This window comes from Amblyomma maculatum, chromosome 6, assembly GCF_055883805.1.
Source record: "Amblyomma maculatum isolate TAMU_Amacu chromosome 6, ASM5588380v1, whole genome shotgun sequence".
Taxonomy (NCBI): Eukaryota; Metazoa; Arthropoda; class Arachnida; order Ixodida; family Ixodidae; genus Amblyomma; species Amblyomma maculatum.
This window is the reverse complement of record NC_139349.1, coordinates 69760956-69784016: the sequence shown is the minus strand read 5'-3', so window position 1 is coordinate 69784016 and position 23061 is coordinate 69760956. Positions and strand designations below refer to the sequence as shown.

Sequence of the window (23061 nt, the reverse complement as noted above, 5' to 3'; positions counted from 1 at the left end):
AAAACAACATCACAGTCACTGCTGTCAGTGACCCATATATTACTATCAAAAAGGAATTTGTAGAAATGCCTGCGGCATAATGAGAGAATGTATGCATCGTGGAGTGCTTGAATGTGCATTGCATGCTTTTACCACACAGCAAATGTCGATAGAAAAGCTACACAAGACTGAAATAAAATGTAAAATGTAATAAATGTAATATAATAAAGTGTAATAATTGATGTGTTTTTTAAACGTAACCAGGCTGCATGGCCTGCTTCTGAGTCATGCAGTGGAACACTTACCATACCGGTAAACCTCTAAATCAGCACAAGGTTTTTAAAAAAAGCCCTTGTCCTCACCCCTCACCTTCCAAGGCCTTTCAATCTTTCCAGAAGCCATAAGGGCTCCACCAGTGAAAAAAAAAAAAATAATGCAAAGCGATCAGTTTTGGCAAGGACTTCAGTTTTGGTATTCACAAGCAAAAAAAAAAAAGCAAATCTCGCGAAACTCAACCTTCTAATTGTTTAACTCAAGGTCGGTCACCTTGGCTTGCATGCAGTAAGTATATGTTGGCCAGCTCCTTGACAAGCAGTTTGTTGGTGAGAAGCTGAAGCAAATGACTCAGTGCCCATCATATTGCACGCTATGCCCTGAACTTCAAAGAGATAAGAATAAACCTGCCTGGCTTGACGGACTGCACAAAGACAGGATTGTCCCCCGAAACGGTCAGGCCATAGCCCTTCTCGTCCCGCCGCACGATCAGGCAGCGCTGCACCAGCAATACACCTGCAAAACGCACATACGCCCAGCTTCAGTCGGCCGAATTCTGGCAAAGGATTTAACACTACATCACTCGCAACCTAAGCTATAAATCTGCAAGCAGGAGCACTGACAGACTGCATGATAAACAGGAGACTTCATCAGCACAACACAGGCGGAACAAATAGGAGTAAAGGATAAAGTGATCGTTAACTATTGAATAGTTATGCTCAGGTGCGGCTTCAATTAAATAAACCAAGAATAACTAGTTAGCTAACGCTAGCATGCACCTTCTTTGAGGCTGTCTAACCTCTCTGCTTGCTCAAAGTCGCCATGAAAGTCCCACATTACATTCGGAGTCAAATAAGGCCTGGTCGAAGCCACAAACAAATAAAACAAACATATTCTTTAGAAAGGGCCGACAGCCTGATGGTGATCAATCGAACAGCAATAAAGTGCTAGAGCAAATTATCAAACTTCACTATGGACCAGACAACGCATCAAGAAATGTGCAACCCTAAGCACCTTTGTGATATATCATACTAGGCTAGATAAGGTTAGACTTTTCAGCTTAAACAAAAATATAAATAAACCAAACATATGCCAAATTCAATTTTCAAAATTGGGCTTTAAGCTAAAAATGTGTGTATACTTCACGTGTGTGCCATGCTAACTGGTTATAGTATAGAGTAGAAGTTACACTTAAGGGAGAAAACTAAAATGTGGGAGCCAAGGCCTTGGTGAGATGGATATCATTGAATGAAGTAGCACAGCTAAGCACTTTGAGACATTGCCCCACTGCCTTCCATGCCACTGCAAGCCGGAAGGGAGGCTCTACCTTGTCGCCATGTCTAGACCAACTGTGTAGTGCTGTGCACTGTCATTGCGTGCTTAGGGAAAACACTAGGCTAAAACAGGTACCTCCACTGCATATGAGGACGGCCAAACCAATAGGTGTCTCAAAAAAGTGCCATTTCAGCCATTGCAACGGTTAGCTGGCAGCTGCGTTATTCGCATGAGCACGTAGACCATGTGATGCCCCACACTATCGTTAAGGCTAGTGCACTAACTCAGATAACATAGCAACACACCTTTTAGAAACCAACATCTACCTGCGTTTTTGCTCCAACAATTTGATAATTTGCCTTCCGATACTTTCTTGTATTGGTAAGAGCATTATTCCTTCTGCAAGCAAGCTGTAAGCACTTTATAAGCAATTAACAATCAATTGTACACTAATCAAAAGTTAATCAAATGAAGTGACTTTTCACCGCATGTAAGTAATGCATTATATCATTGATTGAAAAACCTTAATTCACCCATAGGAAGTAATACACTCGACAAAAAGAAAAAAAAGATGAAAACTGTATCTACAAATAAACACTAAGAAAAGCCTGCCAAATTTTCATAAAATTAAAGAAAGAATATGAGAAGTCCAACCCACTTATAATTATAACAAAAGTTGCCAGCAAAGTTAGAAAACCAGGCTGTCCTGAGCCTCTTGTAATGAAAAAGCACTTCATTTCCTTTATTTCCTTAGCGGACAGCAGACAGCAAACGACCCTGGTCCCTGACCATGCAATGACATTTGTCCCAGATCCAACAAGCAGCATATATATATGGTCATTTCTTCCTATATTTTCTATGGTTTGCTTTAATAATTTATATTTCAGGTAGCAAATTATTTACAAACCAATTTTCCATTGTCAACAGCAGAAATCGAAAAAGAACGCATATTCCTTTATGCTGTCCTTGGTTTGGGTGACTATTGGCTCTCCTCATATATACGACTCGTATCTTCTTTACATGTTCAGGCAGCCCGTAACCAACAACAGAACAAGGCACCAAGCGAGAGCAAGTAATGCTTATGCAGCCCATATGTTAACAGGTGAGCCAGTTACTAACAACATGGAAAGCGAAAGCTGTTTACAAAGTACAAGGAAAGTACAAGGAAGCCTAGACAACATCAATGACCCAGCCCCTGGCTTACTGATAAAGTTATCAGAATGCCCCAGTGATAACCATGTAAAATGGCTGATAGACACACACTTCAAGCCCTTGTGATAAAGAAACAAAATGGATGAAGAAATGAAAGATTGTTGAGCCATTATAATAAGAATTTTCAGACATTATCAAGCTACATATGTGCTGGCACCCTCGGGATGGCCTCCAACATGCTAACGCCTAACTAGTCTGGTTTGTGTTTTATAGCAGTTGGATACAACACAAATTACAAATATCCCCACCATTTGAACAAAAAGCTATGTATTGAACGTGCTTACACCACCACTGAGTTGCAGCTGAGTTGCAGCTGAAACCTCTGACCACATCTCACATGTTGCAAGTGACAACAGGTGTAAATGTACTTAACTTGCAATGAATTGTGCAACATAAGTTGTACAAAGTATCTAAATCTAATGTTACGGTACACTGATCTCTGACCATTAAAAAAGACTTGTGAAAGGTGCCCAGACCTACACAGAAGAAGGACCCTTGCGACTCACCCTGAGTGTCATACCCATCGGCTGTGTGGGGTAGCTCCTCCCGTTTCGGTAGTGCATCGCCCTTGCTGAAGCTGCCCAGCCTGCACATGATAAGCCATGCCAATTCAGGAACACTGCCTGCCAAAGTGCACATGATGGACACAATGCAAGCATGTTACAACAGCAACCAGAACTGGTGCACCTCTTGACAAAAATGTAAAAGCATGAATGCTACACCGAAATGTTTTTGCTCGAGAATGCAAATCCCAGTACACAAAATAAACACTGGACAAAAGCGATAAGGAAAATAGAAACTGCGACTACATTTCACATAAAAAGGCCTCAGCAGCAGTGTGAAAGGAGTGCATTAGGAGGCATTCCTTTATTACATTGCTATCTCAGCTTCACTAACCCCTCACATGGGCTAGCCTGTCTTTCCAGGTCATTCAAATTCTTGACATGAGCGCGGACTTTCCCCGGAAGCAGTCTTTTCGTTAATGGACATGCCCAGTAGCACACTGCACTGGTTTAAGGGCCTACAACCACTTCCAACGACAGCATTTGTTTCTACCTACCACTCTGGCATGACAGCCATCCCTGACAAAGGAGCTGCAGACTCCCTAAACTCCACTGAAGCTTTTTTCTTATAATAAAAAAAGCTTGCTGCCATGCTTCCCAGAATAATAAAATAACAAAAGAAAAAGTACATGAGCAGACTACCACGTTCCACATCTTGCAAATAAGTTTGAACACTTGCACACCGCACATGTCTCTCAGTCACAGATCAACAACATTCCCATTCCAAACTGTGCGAAACAAGCAGCACCGAGAGAAGCAAGAGCAAATAATGTGCACAGCGTGCTCCAAAACCACACAAGGCCATGCGGACTAAAAACCAGCCTTTCACTACTGTATTGGCGCCGCCCACCACAGCGCCAGTGAAAAACCACACACCATCGGTCATCTCATTCACACAAACTGCACACCATTCTTCGCTGCTTTTAGGACCAACTGCACTTTTCAAATGAATGAATCGCAAATATTTTGCCTTTATAGTTTGTTTTCTGTGGGTAAGCCTTTTCCAGGTATTACTTTCACGTCTTCTGCTGCTCCCCAAGGGTTCATTCACATGCATGTCGTCAAAACAAAGGCAAGTGCTAACTATAACAATGGGACGACAAATGACTTAATTTGTAGTTTCCTCACAAACTTCAGCGTGAGGTCAAGGGCTGGCAGATGCATCCTGTTTGCCAGTGCTATGAAGGCTTGAGGGAAAAGAAAAGTGGCTTTGGCAGGCTCTTGTCAACTTAGTATTCAGAAAATGCCGCCTACATAGACTAGTTGTGAACTCTACACAGATTACAATCTGTCTGAAAGGTTAACACGAGGCCGTAGCTATGTGTACATAAGCTAAAAGGGAAAACTGTATACCATGCATGCGGCAAGTTAGGCACCTGCAAAACAATTGTCAAGATAGAATGATAGATTATGTCTGAATATTCCAACAGATCCCATGAAGGTAGAGAACATGTGCAGGCACAGAATTAAAGTTGCTACCTATTTCACAGTTGACCTGCAGAAAAAATATGGAGGCAGGCTTATTGTTTTCAATGTGTCTAAGAAATAAGGTGCTGTTGCAATGTGGCAAAGAGTGTCTGGCTTCCTACAAGGCAAAAAAACTCTTCAAAGTTTCGATGGAATTGAACTACTGTGATTTTATAGAGCACGAAATGCAAAATACCACTGAGTTACAAGCTCTGTATTATAATAAACTAACAGGACTTGTTTTATTGCATACAAAGTGGTGTGCTCTTTATGCACATGCTGCATGCTAAAATTAGTGCTTAGCTCAAAACAAATTAAGAGGAATGTAAAGGGACATACACAAAGTTAACATGCAGGCCATTACTTTCTCAGCACATGTTAAGTAGTGACTGGGGCTAGGGAACATTAAATAAAAAAAAAAAAACAGCAATGTGAAACATGACAGCATGCTGGTGTCAGTGCTGAGGATGAAACGAACGGTAGACGAATGGACTTCATGCACTCTGGTCTATCAACACAAGTTAGGATTGTTGTCTCTCGTTACTTATTTCCTATTGACAGCTGAAGTGTATATATATATTATATATATGTATGATTTAAGCTGAATAATAGCAATGAAAAATGTTGCATTACAGAATTGTCCAAGCTGTGTTGTTAACAAAACATCACTAAGGAACACAGAAATTACATCAAAGAATAATTCCACCAAAATACACTCAAAAAAGTAAGAAAATAACTGCGAAAGTTAACACGATGCTTCATAGCAATAACAAATACAACGGAAGGGGAAAAAAGTTGCTTTTTGTTTGTTTTGACAATTTAGCAGCAAAAATGTTGTGAATGGTCAAAACTATGCAAACACTGCACCACTCACCCTGAAGAATATTCGAACAGGCACGTTAGCAAGCAGCACAATGGCCAAACATGTCAGTGCTATGCAGTTTCCCACCAAAGCTTCAAGCACACAAAAGAAAAGCCCTGCTCGGCAGTGAGCGTCTACTATGCAACGGCACCCATGCGTACAGCGTAATGTCACACGTAAGAAGCAATGCATGCAGGCACAAGGTGTCAGTGCTCCAGCAACCTTTCTCTCCTGCTTCCAGTGCCAGCACACAAAAAGAGAGGAGGGTGTGGCCATGGTGCTTACCGCACGGCATCTGTGCGCACGGAGCGTCCACCTATTGTTTTGTTTTTCGTACGTGTGCGAGTGCCTGAGTTGTGCCTGTGAGTGGACCTTGTGTGGCACCTAGACGATGAAACACAAGTGCTCGCTGTCACTTAAGCAGAACTCCTGATGGCTAGATTCCACCGTCACATTCTCAAGTCCAGCTGTCATGCAGGACAACATGCTCGGGAGAAGAAAAAGTGCACATATGCCACAAAGAACGGACCACTTGTAAACACAAATGCTCCGCCTCAAACAGAACCCACGAGTAAGCTCATAACAGGGTTGCTTGAGAAGATGCTGAGAAAATTGGACTTAAAAGAAGGTCATTTCTCCTCGTTCGAGAAAACAAAGCACAGCTTAGGAAAAAAAAAAAAAAGCGCCAAACAACATAAACAATAAGCAGAACAATACAAGCAGTAAATATTATGCTGGAACATGGTCAGAATAAGCCATCTTTGCTGAAGCCATATTCAGCCCAGCCTTATAATCAGCCCTGCTAAACAAAGGTAATGCATTTGCAATAAAAACCACAGAACATCAAGTGAGACATTTCTGATGCACTAAAATTAAACAAAAAGCTCCCTGTGCGGCCCCCAACTAGCTATCGTGAAACCAAACTTTTATACCTATTCCTTCAAAGTGGTGCTACAGTGTAATTCACACACGCACACACTGTGTATGTTTATAAACCCAGGCATGAGACCTCTCCCCATCTAATCAGCACATGATACTCTGGACTAAAGTTATACCATTCTAAGAAACTAGTAGCATACAAATAAAATGAGGCTAAGCTTGGGGCTGAGTGCCCATCATTAAAAAACAGCGTTTCAGGATTCAGTTTTAATCAAAGAAAGTCAGCATTAAATAACCATAAACAAAAAAAATGCTCTGAATTATGCTTAGTAATTCAACAGATAATCTGCACGTCCCTAGAATTAAAAAATTCTACTCCTAAGGTTTTGGCATCCCAGTCTTCAGATGGAAGTTAGCAGGATGTGCGCAAAACTTTTTTTTTTTTTTTTCTGTTCAGGCCTACAGCAGGCACCGCTTGCTGATTTTTTTCTGTTTAGGCAGGCACCCTTGTACAGCTCTTGAGAGCTTTTTCATTTGCATTTGGTGCATGTTTAGCCTGACAAATAAACGTGACCCTCTTTGAAAGTGCCATGTTCTTGCGTACATAATTCCTGAAGTCACTTCTTCAAGCTCAGTCATTTAGGTGCAAGCATACTTTCACGTGTGTGTTTAGGCGTTCATGAGCATTGGTCTTTATACGCGTTCACCGCGGCGGCAATTTTCGGAGTCCTACTCCGTGTGCACGACCCATGGCTGAGCCCATCGGTAAACCATCCTTAATTTTTCGCGAGTACAACATGACCCACCGAAGAGTCACTGTCAAATACAGCTTCTTAAAACTACCAACCGATGACAACAGCAACCCGATTTCCGTGCTTTATGTGGCAGTTTGGAAAATCTGAGCTGTCTCACAGCTTAACTGCGTGGCTCAGTATTCGTGCCCACCAAGAATGCATGTGACCCATCAGTAACACACAACACAGTAGATATGTAGATGTCAGTTATATTACGCAACAGCGCATGCAGCTTGGTCAGTTGAAAATCCATCGCCATAACCTAGTTTCAGCTCGGGTGTTGTTGGGAGTTTTGGGGAGTTGTTCGAAGTGTTAGGAAGTGTTCGCAATGTGCAAAGAAAATTGACAGGAGTTGTCAGCATGGAGGCCCGTGGTTGAGGCAGTGTCCCTTCCCTTACAGCCTGGTTCAGGTGCCCACCGAGAACTGTAACAGATACCGGGCCTTCCCTTTGCTATAAACCAACTTACAAAAGAACTATCGCATTAACCCTTAAGCGAAAAATGAGCGTCCCCCAAATCTTCCATTATTTTGGCAGCTCTTATTTCTAGCAGAAGCAATCTTCTGTATGCCACAGTCATCTACCACAGAAAGGTAACAGCAATGGTTTTGTGGCGTACACATTCTTCAAGGATAAAATTGCAAGCATAATAAAGAATAAAACAGCCAGTCCAATTAGCAAACATGAAAAATACTCCCCATACCAATGCACGGCTCCCGGCAACTTGCAAAAAAAAAAAAAAAAAAGAAAAGAAATGATGCAAGCTGTCAAGAGCACTCACTGCGATATTGCAGTCTTTGATGTTATTGCTCTTTTTTTTTTCTTTAGAGGGTTTTACGGTTCATAGCAACTCAGGCTATGAAAGACGCAGTTGTGGAGGGTTCCGGAAATTTTAACCACATAGGGTTTTCTAAATGTGCACTGACATCAAACTCTAAATGAGCACCTTGTTTTTCACCTCTATCGAAAAGAAGTTGCAGCATCCTTAGGCTTAGCAGTCATGCGCTGTAACCACTGAGCTTCTTATGGCTTCTGTTGCAGGCAACACAAGCCTCAAAGCTCGCACTAAATCACCTGTTGCTACAAATCATTGTTTTTCATCCCCGTTTGCGCGCACAGAACCTACCCCACCCCCTCTTCGCATGCACTTGTACCCTTGCACAATTCTGTGATGCTAAAACTATGCGAGAACCTCTCAAGCTACATGAACCTGGACTAAAGATATTCCATGCTACCACATCTGCCAATGGGTGTAAGAAAAAGCAACAAAGTATCCCTCCTGTGCTCTGCTATAATCACTGAGCATTCATGCTCCACAAGCGCAAGTTCTGGTCACACCTCTATGAATGTGTGCAACCTGACATTGTCCGTGCACTCACATGCAGAGTTTACAGCCCTCATACACAAAAAGTTAATTTTGCAATAGACACAACATGGATGGCAGTTCTGCCCACATACAGCCCCTCAACAATGTAGCATTTCATGGCCATTCATGAGAACCTTCCGCCAAGCAGCATGCAGAGGACTGCAGCATGACGCGTGTGTTCCTTCCCTTTCTAATAACACTCTTTACAGCCAGCCTAGGCTAATGCATCAACCACTATTTTCTTTCTTTAACTTATCTTGAGACCTTAACGAAATTCTGCCCACTTGTCTACAAAAGATGATTCTCTGGCTCTTTCTGGCTACGGAGACATTTGCACGGCAACAAAATATGTGGTTATTGCCGAGAAAACTAGATTTAAGTCTTCCTGCTAGCCAATTCAAACCTGTAACATTATAACTGAAAGAGCACAGAATGCCACTATTTTTAAGTGTATGACAGTGTTCCATAACCTCCAGGATTCATACCCGAAAATCATTGTTAATGCAACCATTTCACTTGTGGAATCAGCCAGTGATGATGACACGTACATCTAGTTTCTTGGTCCTTTCTTGCTCATAAACGCTCAGTAGTGATTATAACATGGTACCTTTTCGACAGAAGCAATTTCCAATTGGTCCACAGTGTCCATTTAAGGTCAACAAGAGCAGTAATTAGCAAAAGCCTTTAATGGCATTCTCTTCTAAGTGCCAGCAAACATGTATTGCGAAGCACCAACAGACCCATTCGCACAGACGTAACTTCACTCTTTACGTACAAAGGCTTTAGGTTTGTGCACAAATGCACGTGTTCATGTATATACACTCGCCAGATGAAGTGCATGCATACTTTACTCAACCTAATCATAAATATCTGCGCTGCCCTAAAGTGATGCACATAACTGCTGCCACAGTTACCAGAACAACTTGAACTGTGCTTTGACCAATTATTTATTCTTAATTAATCTACCAATATGTTAAATTTACCCAATGTGTTAAAAAAGAAACGTCTACCACAACTTAAGCTCCCCTTCAAATTGGCAAAAAGTATTCTGAGTGATGTGTTCCTTGCAGAGTGCAGCACTTCTGCTCACATCCTTAAGAAAAACTTAAAGCGAGTCATAGAGTTTTAATGGCACAATTGTGTGCTCTAGTCAATAAAAGAGCTTGTGAAATTTCCTCATGCCGTACTTCCCACCTAATACAGCAAATTTTGTTAGGAGAGGCGACATAAAAGCTCAAAAAGTAACTAATACTACAGCTCTAGCAAGGCGTTAGCTTGTAAAGCGGATACGGTATTGGAAAAAAGTAGAGCAGTGAACCAAACCTTTTCTAACTCTGACAGCAAACATTTGCTTCTGCTGCAATCACACAGAAGCTATGCACTAAAGAAGTGCTTAGCACTGCGCCTTTTGTGTGGAAGGAATAAAAATCTTGCAAACAAAGCTACCAGTACTCAGTTTCAGTGCAACTGCAGTAAAAAGATTCACCCTAAGATTTATTCGAAGAAGTGTCTGGTGCACAGCTGCACCTCTATTTGCCATTATATTTCCATTATATTTACTTATATCAAGCATTTAAATTACTTTTGCTCATGAAATTTTGCGTGTGAAATCAGAAAGAAAGAAGTGAGGCAATTTTTCATGTACTCATGATTATCTTGTACAATACTCACAGCAAGTGCAGCTAAAAAAAAAAACAAAGAAGATTCATATATGTGCTCTGTGACAGCTAATCTACATTTGATTTGGTCTCTTGTTAGGCATCAAAGACTAAACTATCAAGTTTTCGATATGAACAGCAAAACATTGGCAAATTCCATGTCACTGACAAAGCACTCAATTCAGAATTTCCCCATTCAGATAACTGAATACTGGTCTGTAAGGTTTAACACCGCAAAGTGGCCCAGGCTATGAGAGATGCCGTAGCGAAGGACTCCGGAAATTTCAGTCACCTGGGGTAAACATGCAGACATTGCGGTTTAACGACTCAGCCACCCCCGGCGGTGCATATAACTCAACAGTTAAATTAGGAAAAAGCTGAAGGGTGCAAACAATGCACTAAACTTAATGTGCAACCGTACATTTTGTATGTAACCCTATCATTTCAGACAACCTCTTCTTATTTCCCTCTATAAGACCTATTCAGGCCATGAAGTCTGCTTTTAAGGTTTGTAATGGGGCACCCAGCTCCATAGGCTCTGTAAGTGCCCCTTAAACAACTCTGAAGCAGGCCATGTGATCCTAAAACATTTAAGACAAGGCTGTACCTGGGTATGCAACCTGTAATTTAGCTTTTGGAACAGTCAATCAATGCCCCTCTTCGCAGCATTCACAACATGGGGCAATCATTTTCACACACAAAAAAAAAAAAAAATTATTTAAAATGAAATGAGAGCAGCAGAGCTACTTAGCCCAGTTAGCTGCTATCAAAGCAATAACAACCAGAAGCAACAATTCATAAGTTCAAAAATGAAAAAAAAAAAAAAAAAAGAGCTCTTAAAAAGGAGTTCATTTTTGCCAGCTGAATGTGTCAGTGCATTTGTGAGGCTCAGTTCAGAGAAAGCTTCACCAGGCCCGCCCTGGCTTTGGATCACAGGAAAGTACACCCTACAGTGTTTACCTGAGCCTGTCCATAGTTACTGGCGCCATAGGTCTCGTGTCAAGTGACCCAAAAAAACTTCATGAACTCATGTCCAATGATTTTCCTCATCATCTGCAGCACACCTGTGGAATGACTAATCATGAAAAGTCAAGGCACTGAATTAAATTATGCACCCAGCAACCAAATTTTCGTCAAATAGCAATAGAAAAAACTCAGTAGAGTCAAATTTCAATTCAGTAGCACTATGCAACTGTTGAGTGCAGGCGACATCGCATGTCCAATTTTTACTTTTCAAAAGAGTGTACAACCACATGTAGTGTACAACCATAGCCTGAAGGGACGCCAGGAGATCAGAACGCACACACTTGCCTCGTTAAATGAGCCAGAGCTAAACACAGCAGCAAAATTGATGCTGTTCTTTAAAAGTGCACAATCTATTCGCATATACCTGCATCTTGAACTCAACCTCACTACGCCATGCGAACTATATCTGCCGCTGCAGCTATGCGTATCAAAACAGACCTGACGACTTAAAAACCATGTCGTGTTCTGTTTTCTAGTGCATTACAAGTCGGTACTATATCAAGAATGTATTCTTTGATTTACAATTAGGGCACATTTCTTTGCCTACTAGAGAAGGCAGCAAAAGATGTTTCAAAAAATAGTGGGCTAACTAGCACATTTCCTGCCATTTTGTTGCTGGCAGATTTTCCCTCTGTACCGGTATCTCATTTTTTCATTTCTTGCATCATTGGAATATTTGAAAAACAATAAAATTGCATAATCACTGTAATATTGGTTTGAGAGATCCCATTGTGTCAAAGTTTTTAACTACTTTCACAGTCCGTAAAAACATTTGCACGTGCCTATCAAAAAATTATGCATGGATGCTTTTCTTTGAAAAACCAACCAGTGGACCTTGTTAAAGGTGCACTTAAGGGAATTTCGAGCCCATTTTCTTATCACAGGAACTCTACACATTTCTAGCGTTCTTATAAACTGCAAATTATTGCTGTGTGTTGTCAATTCACCTTTTAAAATCGAATTAGATGTCCTGGCTCCCGCACTTTTCCTTTTTAACTTGCTGCAGAGAATAGGAAGTGTGGCCCAATGCACACTTGCCCAATGACAATGCACAATGCCTTTCAGGCAATAGCATCGTGGCTTGCTGCTCAGCCATTGGCAAAGTAATAATAGACACAGTGAGTGATCTCGTAAATATAATATGCTTGCTTTAGGTTTGCTGTCTTTGCGACATGTTCTCTGTACCATAAATATGCAGCAGCTCTATCAATAAACTATTCACATTGTGCCCTCCCCCCCAAAAAAGTTGTAGAGGTTCAACTACCCTTGAACCAAGTTTCACGAGCATAAGCCATCAGCCACAGCCACAGTCGCAACTGTTGTTTCGATCTTGGCTCGCTTCTGTGCTCGACAAGGCTCTCAGCAACAGGCTACTCTGGCTTCATCATTAGATGTTCTCAGCAGCCTATCTGACATGGCCACGGTCTCTCTTTAGTGAGAGTGACTTCCTCAGTGCCATGCCGCCTGTTTTTGTCACATCACCAGTTAAATGAAGGAGCGTCACAGATGAAACTTCATGAAGACAACAATGTTTGCTGCACAGCGCGAGGGTGTATTGCTGTCTTACACGATGCGACATCAGCTGCGGCGATAACACAACACTCTCGTGCCTCGGCCGGGGAAGCTGATTTGTAATACTGGCGCAAATTCAAAACCCAGCTGCAGCAATGTTTTTTGCAGTGCAGTTGTGGCAAGGTTCACATGATACTGGCATATGCGCAGTACCTAGATTGAGCAGATGAATGACTTTGGAGAATGAAGATGATGTGTGCTACACAGCGTAAGAGTTCATGGTCATATGTTTGGAGTCTGATGATCTTGAAGTGCAGCATGGGAGAAGTAGAGCTTTTGTTTTAAAACTACTTTGAGTGTCTTCACTGAATATAGTTAATTTCACTGGCCACCACAGAGTGATGTAGTCGAGTCTCGCAAAAGGAAACACTTCACGTGTATTTTTATTTGTGTATTTTTATTTCTGTGGGCTTAATTAGTGGCTATGTTTCCTGCGACTGACTGAGGCTATCTACCCATGAAAGCGCTAAAAAAATATAAAAGTGAAAAAAAAATTTACAGTGCTCTCTTCATTGCACATTCAAAGCCTGGGCATGCTATTTAGGCCAAAAATTACTTGCTAAATACCCAAGCACTGAACAGTTCACTGCCTGGCTTAAATATTCATAAACAAGGTCCTATATTCCCTTCAGGGGCAATTAAATTTTCTGAAAGAAAAAAAAATTTTTTTGCACCATGCACGATCAGTAGGCTAGGCAGAATTGAAATATAAAAGATTATGCAAAAATGTTTATATTGTATTCGTGTCCACACATATGTGGACATGGCGCCTCAAAGCTGCTACAGGAATGAAAACATTGCAACATTTTCTAACTAATCATTAAGCATGAATAAATGTTTTCCTCTGAAAATATCTTGACACCTTCAAGATTAATATGCAATCAGCATATTACATAATGCTCTTGCACAAAATAACGTAGCGCCGTGGACAGAATGTGTCACTTTAACAATTTCATCATTAAGACTGCGTGTCCACATTTGTGGACGCGAAACTCTGGAAGTCCGCTGAAGCCCTTTTTCTACATCTAAGATAATGAAATCTGGCATGCGACATCTATATTCCCTTATTGACACATTCATTACAATAAATTGTATTATTAGGCATCGGTTTAGAAAGAGACATGCAAAAATAAGCTACTGATTCGTCCTGCCATAAAACGCTGCGACATCTATCTTTACTTGCCGTCTACAAACACATTTCCCAGTAGCAACAAGAGATGGTGCCACATACTCGACAGGGCACGCCCAATTGTTACGGGTGCCCGTAGCAATTGTTCGCACTTTGTGCAAAGATATAATAAAATTTGGGTCGCGTCCACATATGTGGACGCCTGAAGGGGTATCAAGTGGTGTGTTGACTCCCCGCTACCAGTTATTCAGTAGAATCTCGCAAAATAGTCTAAAGGCCATGTGTGAGGGCGCAACTTCGCTTTCTGCACTGATCATGCACAGGAAGAACTGCGTCGCACCACACAAAGTTAGGGATGCCTCTGCAGCTAAAATACAAATGGATATAGCTCTGGCCTTAATGGCAGAACAGGTGACACCTGTGTGGCGACACCTGCAATGAGGAGCAACCTTTATGTTAACAAGTGCTACAATGTCCACTTACATCACGCAGAAAGAAGAACGCTCTATAGACAAGTGCACTCGCTGTCCTAGCACAGTATTAGTGCATGACATGCATCTCCATTACTGTTCAGCTGAAGATCACGCAAACACAGCACCATGTTAAAGTATAAATAAACTGCTATGACCTCAACTTACCAATGTCATCGTCATATGCAGCCTGGCTATACCCACTTAAAGAAAAAGGCCATAGAGCTCCACTAACCCTGCCCCGCACCAGCTGCGGCCACCTTACCCCAGCAAATTTCTAATTTCATACACCCACCATTAGCTGGTGCTGCCTCCTGCTATGATTACCTTTTACTTTGGAATCCAGTAAATTACCGTTAGTGACCATTGGTTACCCTGTTTTCTAATTACATTCCCTACCAATGTAAATTTCATCTTGATTTCAACTAAAATGTCATTAACTCACAGTTGTTCCCAAACCCACCTTGTTCTCTAAAAGACTGTGTCTTAAGTGGGGATAGAGGGCTAAAGGATCAACATTTGAACTGTTGCGCCAATTTTGATCATTCAGGGATGGCTTATAGTCCTCTTATTAGAATATATGCTGTTTCATCATGTTAGCACAAATAAATAAAAAATTAAGTGTGTCAGCTTAGGAAAACTATCATTTAAGCATCATGAAGATGTACTAATCGTTCATGCTTAGATAACTTCTAGGCAATTCATTGTACAGGATAAGGCCAAATGCGGGTTCTTCATGACATTTTTTTGTAAAAACCTGAGCACTTTAATAATGAATTTCGCTGTTTCCATTGTCACTATATTTCACATATTTGACTCTTTTTTCCTTAGAGATATGTTAGCACAAATAAATAAAAAATTAAGTGTGTCAGCTTAGGAAAACTATCATTTAAGCATCATGAAGATGTACTAATCGTTCATGCTTAGATAACTTCTAGGCAATTCATTGTACAGGATAAGGCCAAATGCGGGTTCTTCATGACATTTTTTTGTAAAAACCTGAGCACTTTAATAATGAATTTCGCTGTTTCCATTGTCACTATATTTCACATATTTGACTCTTTTTTCCTTAGAGATAATAAGGAATCCAAAAATTGTCTTATCTTGCTCCCAACAAAATTTTAGTCAAGAAAACACCTTGAAAGCAGCCTCTGGCAAAAAAATTTGGAAACGGTAGCTTTCCTAACCGCAATAACGAGCTCTTGCAATAAGTGCGAACAGAGAAAAACAAGTTCAAAGGTTTCAGAACATGCTATTCAAATTTAGGCTCTATATTAATAAATCAAAGTAGCCTGGTGCATATGTTGGGCCATTCGTTTCAACATGACACTGCTCCGTGGTGATTGCTTCAAGTTGCCTGTTTTTGTTTTTAGCTTTAAAGCTGTCCAGCGCCCCTGTCTGCACTCGTGAAATGCATTCCTTGGTTGCTTGCTGGGTGTGCCTCTTCCTCTTGGCTCCATATTCTACCTCCAGCTTGTTGAGTACTTTGGTTAGCCAGGTTACATGCTGCGTTTTAGTCAATCTAAGCTTTTATTCCGGTTTAACAGCCAATCTGCTGTTGCCACGGCGCAAAATTTGCCTTTTCTTTCAGTTTTTCTGTTTAGCTGTCGGTTGTTCTCTCTATAGTCGGGCCTTTTTGGCCAAAAAAGCGAAAAACACGCATTTTAATGTGGGGATACACTGCGCACTCAGTTTCTGTCCCCCAGTGTGCCTGCGTCTTGAAATCAGCACTCATAGGCGCTTTCAATGGTGAGCGCACCCCATCTCGCAAAAGAACTAATTTTATTTTTTTCTACAGCGCAGATGACAACTAAACTTGGTGAGAAGCTTCTGTAGTACATGAACTGTCCAAAACAAGAAAAAATTAGAAATTCGGTTTGTTTTTTAGTGCAAATTGTGATTTCAGCCCCGCATCCCCCCTTAACGTTACCCATATCAATCTTCTTTCTACAGGTCAGTGAGTGATCCCCTATTTCGGCAGAACCCTTTTCATTAGCCTCCACATTTCTGCTGCAAAGGTGAATACCGGTAAGGTACACCTGCTATATACTTTTCTCATGAGGGGACCGCCATTTGTGATTTGAAAGTGCCTGCCAAATGCACTTTGCCCCGTCTCATTTGTCTAATTATATTTTATTTTTGTGCGCTCACTACACCAAGTATAAGTACTCCCATAACACTTGCTACAACAGGGCAGAAACTTGCTACCCTATCATAAAGTGTGTTGCCTTAAGAGATTTTTTAACCTTACTTAAGCTTTCTGCATATTAATTTCTGCTTCGCCTGTCTTTGTCGCTGATCATTAATTAAGCATACATATGAGCATATTACGAGCATCTAGTGGAGACTCACACAAGTGCCAGAGACAATCAACTGTGTTTTAGGTCCCTCTGCATTGCGAAGCAGCACCATGCCTTGAAAACTGTGTTTATTTGGAGGGCAATGGACAAATGACAAGCTCTGAAAACATTTTTTTCTCCCCTTCTAGTTATTTGCCATACACTGAATTCGTTCTCTGCCCACCTATAAGACAGTGGACCTTGAAACATTCCAAAACTCTTCTACTTTCCTTTATCTCTGTTGTACATGCAATTCAATGACCACATCTCTATTTATTTTTATTTTTTAACCTCTACAACCTTTCCTTCCTTTCTCTCCCAATGCCCCCCTATTATACAAAGTGCCACCTCAGACCCATTTTCATGCCAGCTAAATTCTCTGCCTCTCATTACAGAGCTCCTGGCCCTCTCTCCGTAAAGTCGCAATGTATAATAAGACTGAAATATGAGAAAGTTAGCTCAAGGTAACATTCAGATTGTTTCAATGAATCTGAAGACTACATATTTGTGAAAAAGAAAGCTGATGCCAACAGGCTTCCCATGCCCGAGGAGCACATTCTTGTGCTATAGCCTATATGCTTTGTATTACTGATGCCATGAGCAAAGACCCATCCACCCCACATTAAGTAAGCAATAACACAAAACACTAAATTATACAGAGAGTCTGCAAGCAAGTCTAAGATTTTAACACACTGAAGGGCGGACACTGAAATTCTGCATCTAGATCCCTAAATGGCAGGCAAGTAGTTCAAGAATGCCCAACTTGCTGTAAGAAACAAGCACCACGGCAATGACTCTGTTGATTGCCAAGAGGTGGACCCATGAATACAAGGGCCAAACAAGACTCTGTGTCTATCGTAACTGCTACCAGGTGTTGTCATCATGCACGCATGCGTTGTCAAAATCAGCATCACCCAAATATGATGCAAGAAACTGATGATCGCAGCTTGCTCATCAAACGCACGAAAGCTCATAGACATGTTAGCAAAATCTAAACCTCCTGCGACCAGAAAAGGTTGGAAGTTCAAACGAAGACCATATTGCACAGTTTTAGTGAACATTGGAAAGATAGGGCTCTCCAGTGTTTACAAGCCAGTCAGGGCATGAGCTTTCTGGAACAGTGTGATAACAAAGCTCACTGATAAATTCCGAAGATAAGCCCATGCAATTCTTCTCCATGTCAGCAATGTTGGCCAGCGTCGTCATATTAGCTTCATGTCTCATACTACCATAATCTTAAATCTTTTACTTAGAGATAAGGCAAAAAGAAGAAAGAGATGGAAATGATGAAAACCTTAAGCACTCTTCAAGAGCTACAGCAAGGCATAAAAATGTACAACATACTAGGTACATTATATTGTTAGAAATTCTTGGCCATTGAGCCCACCAAGCTTCTTAACAATTAGACAATGCATAAAGAGTACAAATTACACCTCACTGTAATATAGCAGGTTCTGAAATAGGCAGACATTCTGAGCAGAAAACAATTGTGCATTTAGAGCTCAAATGCAAGCATTCAGGCTTCTCTGGACCAGGGAAACAGTGCAGGTCAAGGCCACCAGGTTTATTATTGAATTTGATGCAAATGTTCATGAACATACATTTCTGCAGCACAGCTAAGCACAGATATGCATGCTTGAAGCCATGAGCATGTTGGTCTGTACAAGATAACAAGGCACCATTTAATCATTATGTGATCAAGGTGAGGAAAAAATTCCTATTATAGTGCTTGCTTCTTTTCATTGAAATCTCAGATGGCATATTAAACTCCATTTTGTATACAAGATGTCTTTCTGGAAGAAACGACAATGGAATATTGATAGCAGCAAGACATGGAAAAGTGCTTACGCATGATCAAGACGAACTGCCCCCAGAGATTCACTAGAAGCAAGATTTTTCTATTACTTTCCTTTTAAACTCCAACCACAACCAAACATACACTACCAATGAAGCATTGCTGGAAAAATGATGCAACCTTCATTCGTGGAGTGTATGAGAACGAACAGCCAGAGGCTGTTTATGGTAAATAAGATCATCGCCCCCTTTCAGCACTGCAATGAGACTATATACATGAGAAGCAATAAATAGTGATCAGTCACACAGCACAAAAGAAGTAGTCAAGCAATAAAAACAGAAAACATATCACGAGCGCATCAAAATAAAAAAGTAAACTAAACAGTTCTGTAAATGAATGATTTAGCACCCAAGTGCACAACCAGTGACTCTCATAACTCAGCCTAGGCCTCAGGACAATTATTTCTGGTACACTACTCTACCTTCAGATGGCAAGAGTAAAATGTGGATTTAATAGTTTCGTCGAACGTCTAGCACTGCCAGTAGTTCGGGCACAGCAGGATCGAATTGCCAGCCGCAGGGCACAGCTTCAGCGCGAGAGATGGGCACCAGAGACAAGCGATGGTGATGGTGATGCCGCAGCGATGTCTGTTCATCGTCTTCTTTACGAAGGAACCAGTTACTGAATACATTAACTGATGTGTGACGATTGCTTGTGGAATTGATAATGCTACCATGTATAGAGGTGGAGGGAAATCGAAGTGGGCAATGCAGGAAAAGAAATTTCAAACACAGTTATGACAAAAGGGCTACATCATTAGAGTAGAGAGACTGGCTAATTGTGGCAGCAAGGTTGAACACATGCTTTTTGAGCACATAAATGCACAGCACTTATGAAAATATACACATGAGTAATAAATACTAGGCTAGTAGCATAGGTGTATGCATACATAGTCATGTATGACGGTACCTCCACTGGAAGCACTTCAGGTCTTCATTACTCTTCTGGCATGCATTGCAGACGAGATGGACTGAGCGAACGGTCGGTTTCAATAGAAAGTGATGGCAAGAAGGTTTACTAGCGCAACAAAAATGTTGACCCGAATAAAAGAAAGAAACACAGGGCCCAATTAGAAAGCACAGTGGTTAAAGTTGAACTAATTTTTTGTGCTCAAAAATATGCAGTCCACCTACTACCAAAACCAACTAGCCAGTTTTTCTACTTAAACAAATGCACTTTCTTGTACACTGGGTCCTGTGTTTACTTCTTTTATTAGCATCACCATTCCTGTTGCACCAGTCAACTTACTTGCCATCACTATCAGGCAAAAAGGGCATTTGTTCACCCTAAACAACCAACTGCTTCAGCTTGAACGCCATGTCGCGTTTTCTCCACCCATTTCTTCCCAAAGATATGCTAGCAGAGTAGCAAAGATCTTCAGGTCTGTGCCATGATGCCAAGTGAGGCACCTTCATACATCGCTACATGTGCATGCCTTTTTGCTAGCTCAGCTTTGGTCCTGTGAGTCTTTTCCCAAGACCCGTACATTTTCGTGCTAAAAAAATATACACTTGGAATACATAGACCAGTGAGAATCCACTTCACGGTTAAAGAGGAGAACTTTTGTGAGGATGTAACATTAATAATGGCCAGGTAATAATCAAATTTTGATGAGATGACCACAGCAAACCTATTGTCGATAGGTCTGGGTGTGCTAGTAATGTAAGCCTGGTAAGAGCCTGAAATTGATGTGTGCTAACGATCACTGCAAATGAACGCAGCCAAAATGGATTTTGCAAACAGCCTATCTATCTCTGAAAAATGGCAGCAAGAAGCTCAACACACAGCAGGCATCAAGGGTGCGCGAGATAATCTCATGCATGGCAGCTGTCGCTCATGCAAATTTCAAGACTGCCTTTACAATTTCAGCGATTAAACAATCAAACTTTATTTAACCAAGCAATACCTACACTGTGACAACAGCTAAACAGGCTATCATTATAACAAATATATTTGCCAAAATACTCGCATGGAGAGTCCTCTTTTATCTATTTTAAGGTTGATATTTTCTAGGGCACCAATGCATCTAAGTTATTTTACTCAAAAAACCTGAACCACTAAAGAAATGATTGTTGAGGGCTGAATTGGACTCCCTTGATGCAAAATACCCAATTGATTCCTATTCCATAAATCTTTGTATTAACAGAAATACCATCCACCACTTGTAAATTGTGCTTTTGATAACCTTTGCTTTTGCCAGCCTTGTAAGTGACTGTACCAGACTGCAATAGGAGCAAGTAGGGGAGCAACTGCTGAATGGCCCTTCAAACACCGACCAGGAAGAAAAAAGCCTTTGTGCTTATCAGGGGAGAAAGATGTATTTTTTTTTTTTTTTCGTGTATTCTGTTCAGGCTGTTGGTATCCAGGACACTTATCTCTGCTTGCAAAAAATAAGCCTTCAGGCGAATCCCGCCATGCCGCGTTTGGCTGAACAGTGCAACCCTCACCAATAATCGCAGCTGGAGGCAACTGAATGAACACTTACTTCCTAAGTCAGCAAGCCTCATTGCACCGAATTCTATTCTTATCTTTACACTGTACCAGGAGTGGTTAGTGCTGTTCCCTTTCTAGAGAATTCACTAACATATATGCACGCTTTAAATAGAAAAGCTTTTATAAGGGTGCCAATTTCAGCAATTGGCACAATGATTGGTTAATGGATACGTTGAGCCAGCACAGCTAGTTCTTCACTATCGACTGGAGCACCCTGTGACGATCGCATATGCCGGTGCCCCATAAACACGATTACTGTTGCGGTGTTCCTGCTGCAATCCTACCCTAGGCTACTAAATCATCGGTCAACGGCGATTCAGAAGTGAGCGCCTGCATCAGCGCATCTACGAAGCTGATCCCGCCAAGACGGGCCACACACACGGGCCAGGCTCTGCCATTGACGGTATGCGGTCAGACTGGAACAACAACGCACGAACTGCCGCGAGATATTCGCAGAGAAGCACCACACGCGCTGCTTTCCGCCTGTACCGTTTTGCTGCACGGTTGACCCAGCAACGACACACTGTCCGTTCGACAAGGACATATTACCTAGTCCGTAGACACGCCCCTGAGCGTGAACGAAGCGCGGAAAGCTCGAGACAGGAATCGGGGCGCAGTCCTTCCGTTCACTTCGCGCCCAGAGCCTCGTGCGTGGGATGAATTTCGCGTTAGCAGTCGGCGCAGCCGAGCTCGCTGGGGGCTCCATTCAAAGCTGGCATGACAAGGGTCGCAACAGCGCCCACCTCTGGCCCCTCGGGCGACGCGACGGAGCCTTGGGACGGCCCTTACGCGGGTTACGGCCGCGCGTGCCTTCTACAGGCCACAGGATCGTGGGCGAGGGTGTTCGAGAAAAGCTCTGGGCTTTGCATCGCTGCTTGTCGACGGCCCCACTTCAAGAGGCCGCCGCTCGCCGTCGACGCCGAGAGACTCGAAAGCGGACCTCGGGCGGTTAGGCCTAACACGCTCACGAAGAGGGTCTCAGGGCCCGATCAGATGGCCTCGGTGCAATGCTTAACATATGCCAACTTGTTCCTAGGCTGCACGATTGCTTCCACGCCAAACAGCGCCACGCAGAACGCGATTTGTGGTGAGGAAAGAACGCGGATAGACACACCCTAAAGCCCATCCGTACGTATCCGGACGATCGCCGCCACCGGACCGATTGCGGCAGCCCTTAGTTTCAATGCCAACTGGGTACTCGGGCGGGCGGCTGAAGTACACGCACTGAACAATGCAATTTGGCAATTCGCGACAGCTGTCATCGCTCGGTATCGCGGACATCTCCGTCGACCCCAGCGATCGGATCTGAGGGCAAAGCAACAGACCAGCGTTTTTGTGTGTCAGCACCGGAACATGGAAGCAAGCAGTACTTCAGCTTACCTGTCGTGTAGGCCAGGAGATATATCCATTATTTCAAGTATCAAGGGTAATCACATAATTCCATTGCACTCATGCCGTTCATAAAAACAAACTTTCTATAAACAACCAATGCACAAGCCATCAAGACTAATATGGCTGACGAGCGATGCACGGAATGCACGCTGGGAAATTGTCGTCACTAGACAGATGCCGTCAGTTCTGTACGTGGGAGAAACACACCTACTTGAACTGGTAACTGGTATGATTTGCACTGCTCTAAAATCCTAGCTTCTCACTGGTGCGCGCAATTGCAAACAACCTTCCAACATTACTGTGATTGCCATTTTGTTCTGTTCACGGAAAGTGAATTTTAACCCTGCTAATTTAAGCTCTGAGTGCTCTGGGTTAGTTGACGAAGTCATGCTGACCTCATCCCCAGTACCAGAACAGGCACTCTTGGTCCAGACCAGCCATGAATAAAATTTACGATT

General features: G+C 42.1%; 1 protein-coding gene across 8 annotated transcripts in view; it reads right to left on the bottom strand.

The window, feature by feature from the left end:
- The window catches only part of LOC146185979 (rho guanine nucleotide exchange factor 11-like), a 123646-nt gene extending 100854 nt beyond the window's left edge, over nucleotides 1-22792 (bottom strand). For 2 of the 8 annotated variants that reach the window (XM_084606914.1, XM_084606912.1), the window contains exons 1-5: nucleotides 22592-22788; nucleotides 11288-11402; nucleotides 5917-6015; nucleotides 3246-3325; nucleotides 664-768 (exon numbers count right to left, since the gene is read on the bottom strand). In XM_084606914.1, the coding sequence (XP_084463040.1) occupies nucleotides 664-768; nucleotides 3246-3325; nucleotides 5917-6015; nucleotides 11288-11316 (313 nt within the window). In that variant the 5' untranslated portion in view covers nucleotides 11317-11402; nucleotides 22592-22788. Of the gene's footprint in view, nucleotides 1-663; nucleotides 769-3245; nucleotides 3326-5916; nucleotides 6016-11287; nucleotides 11403-22591 lie in introns of all 8 variants that reach the window. The other 6 variants (XM_084606915.1, XM_084606913.1, XM_084606910.1 and 3 more) reach the window with 6 other exon arrangements.
- Between the last annotated feature and the right edge of the window lie 269 nt (nucleotides 22793-23061).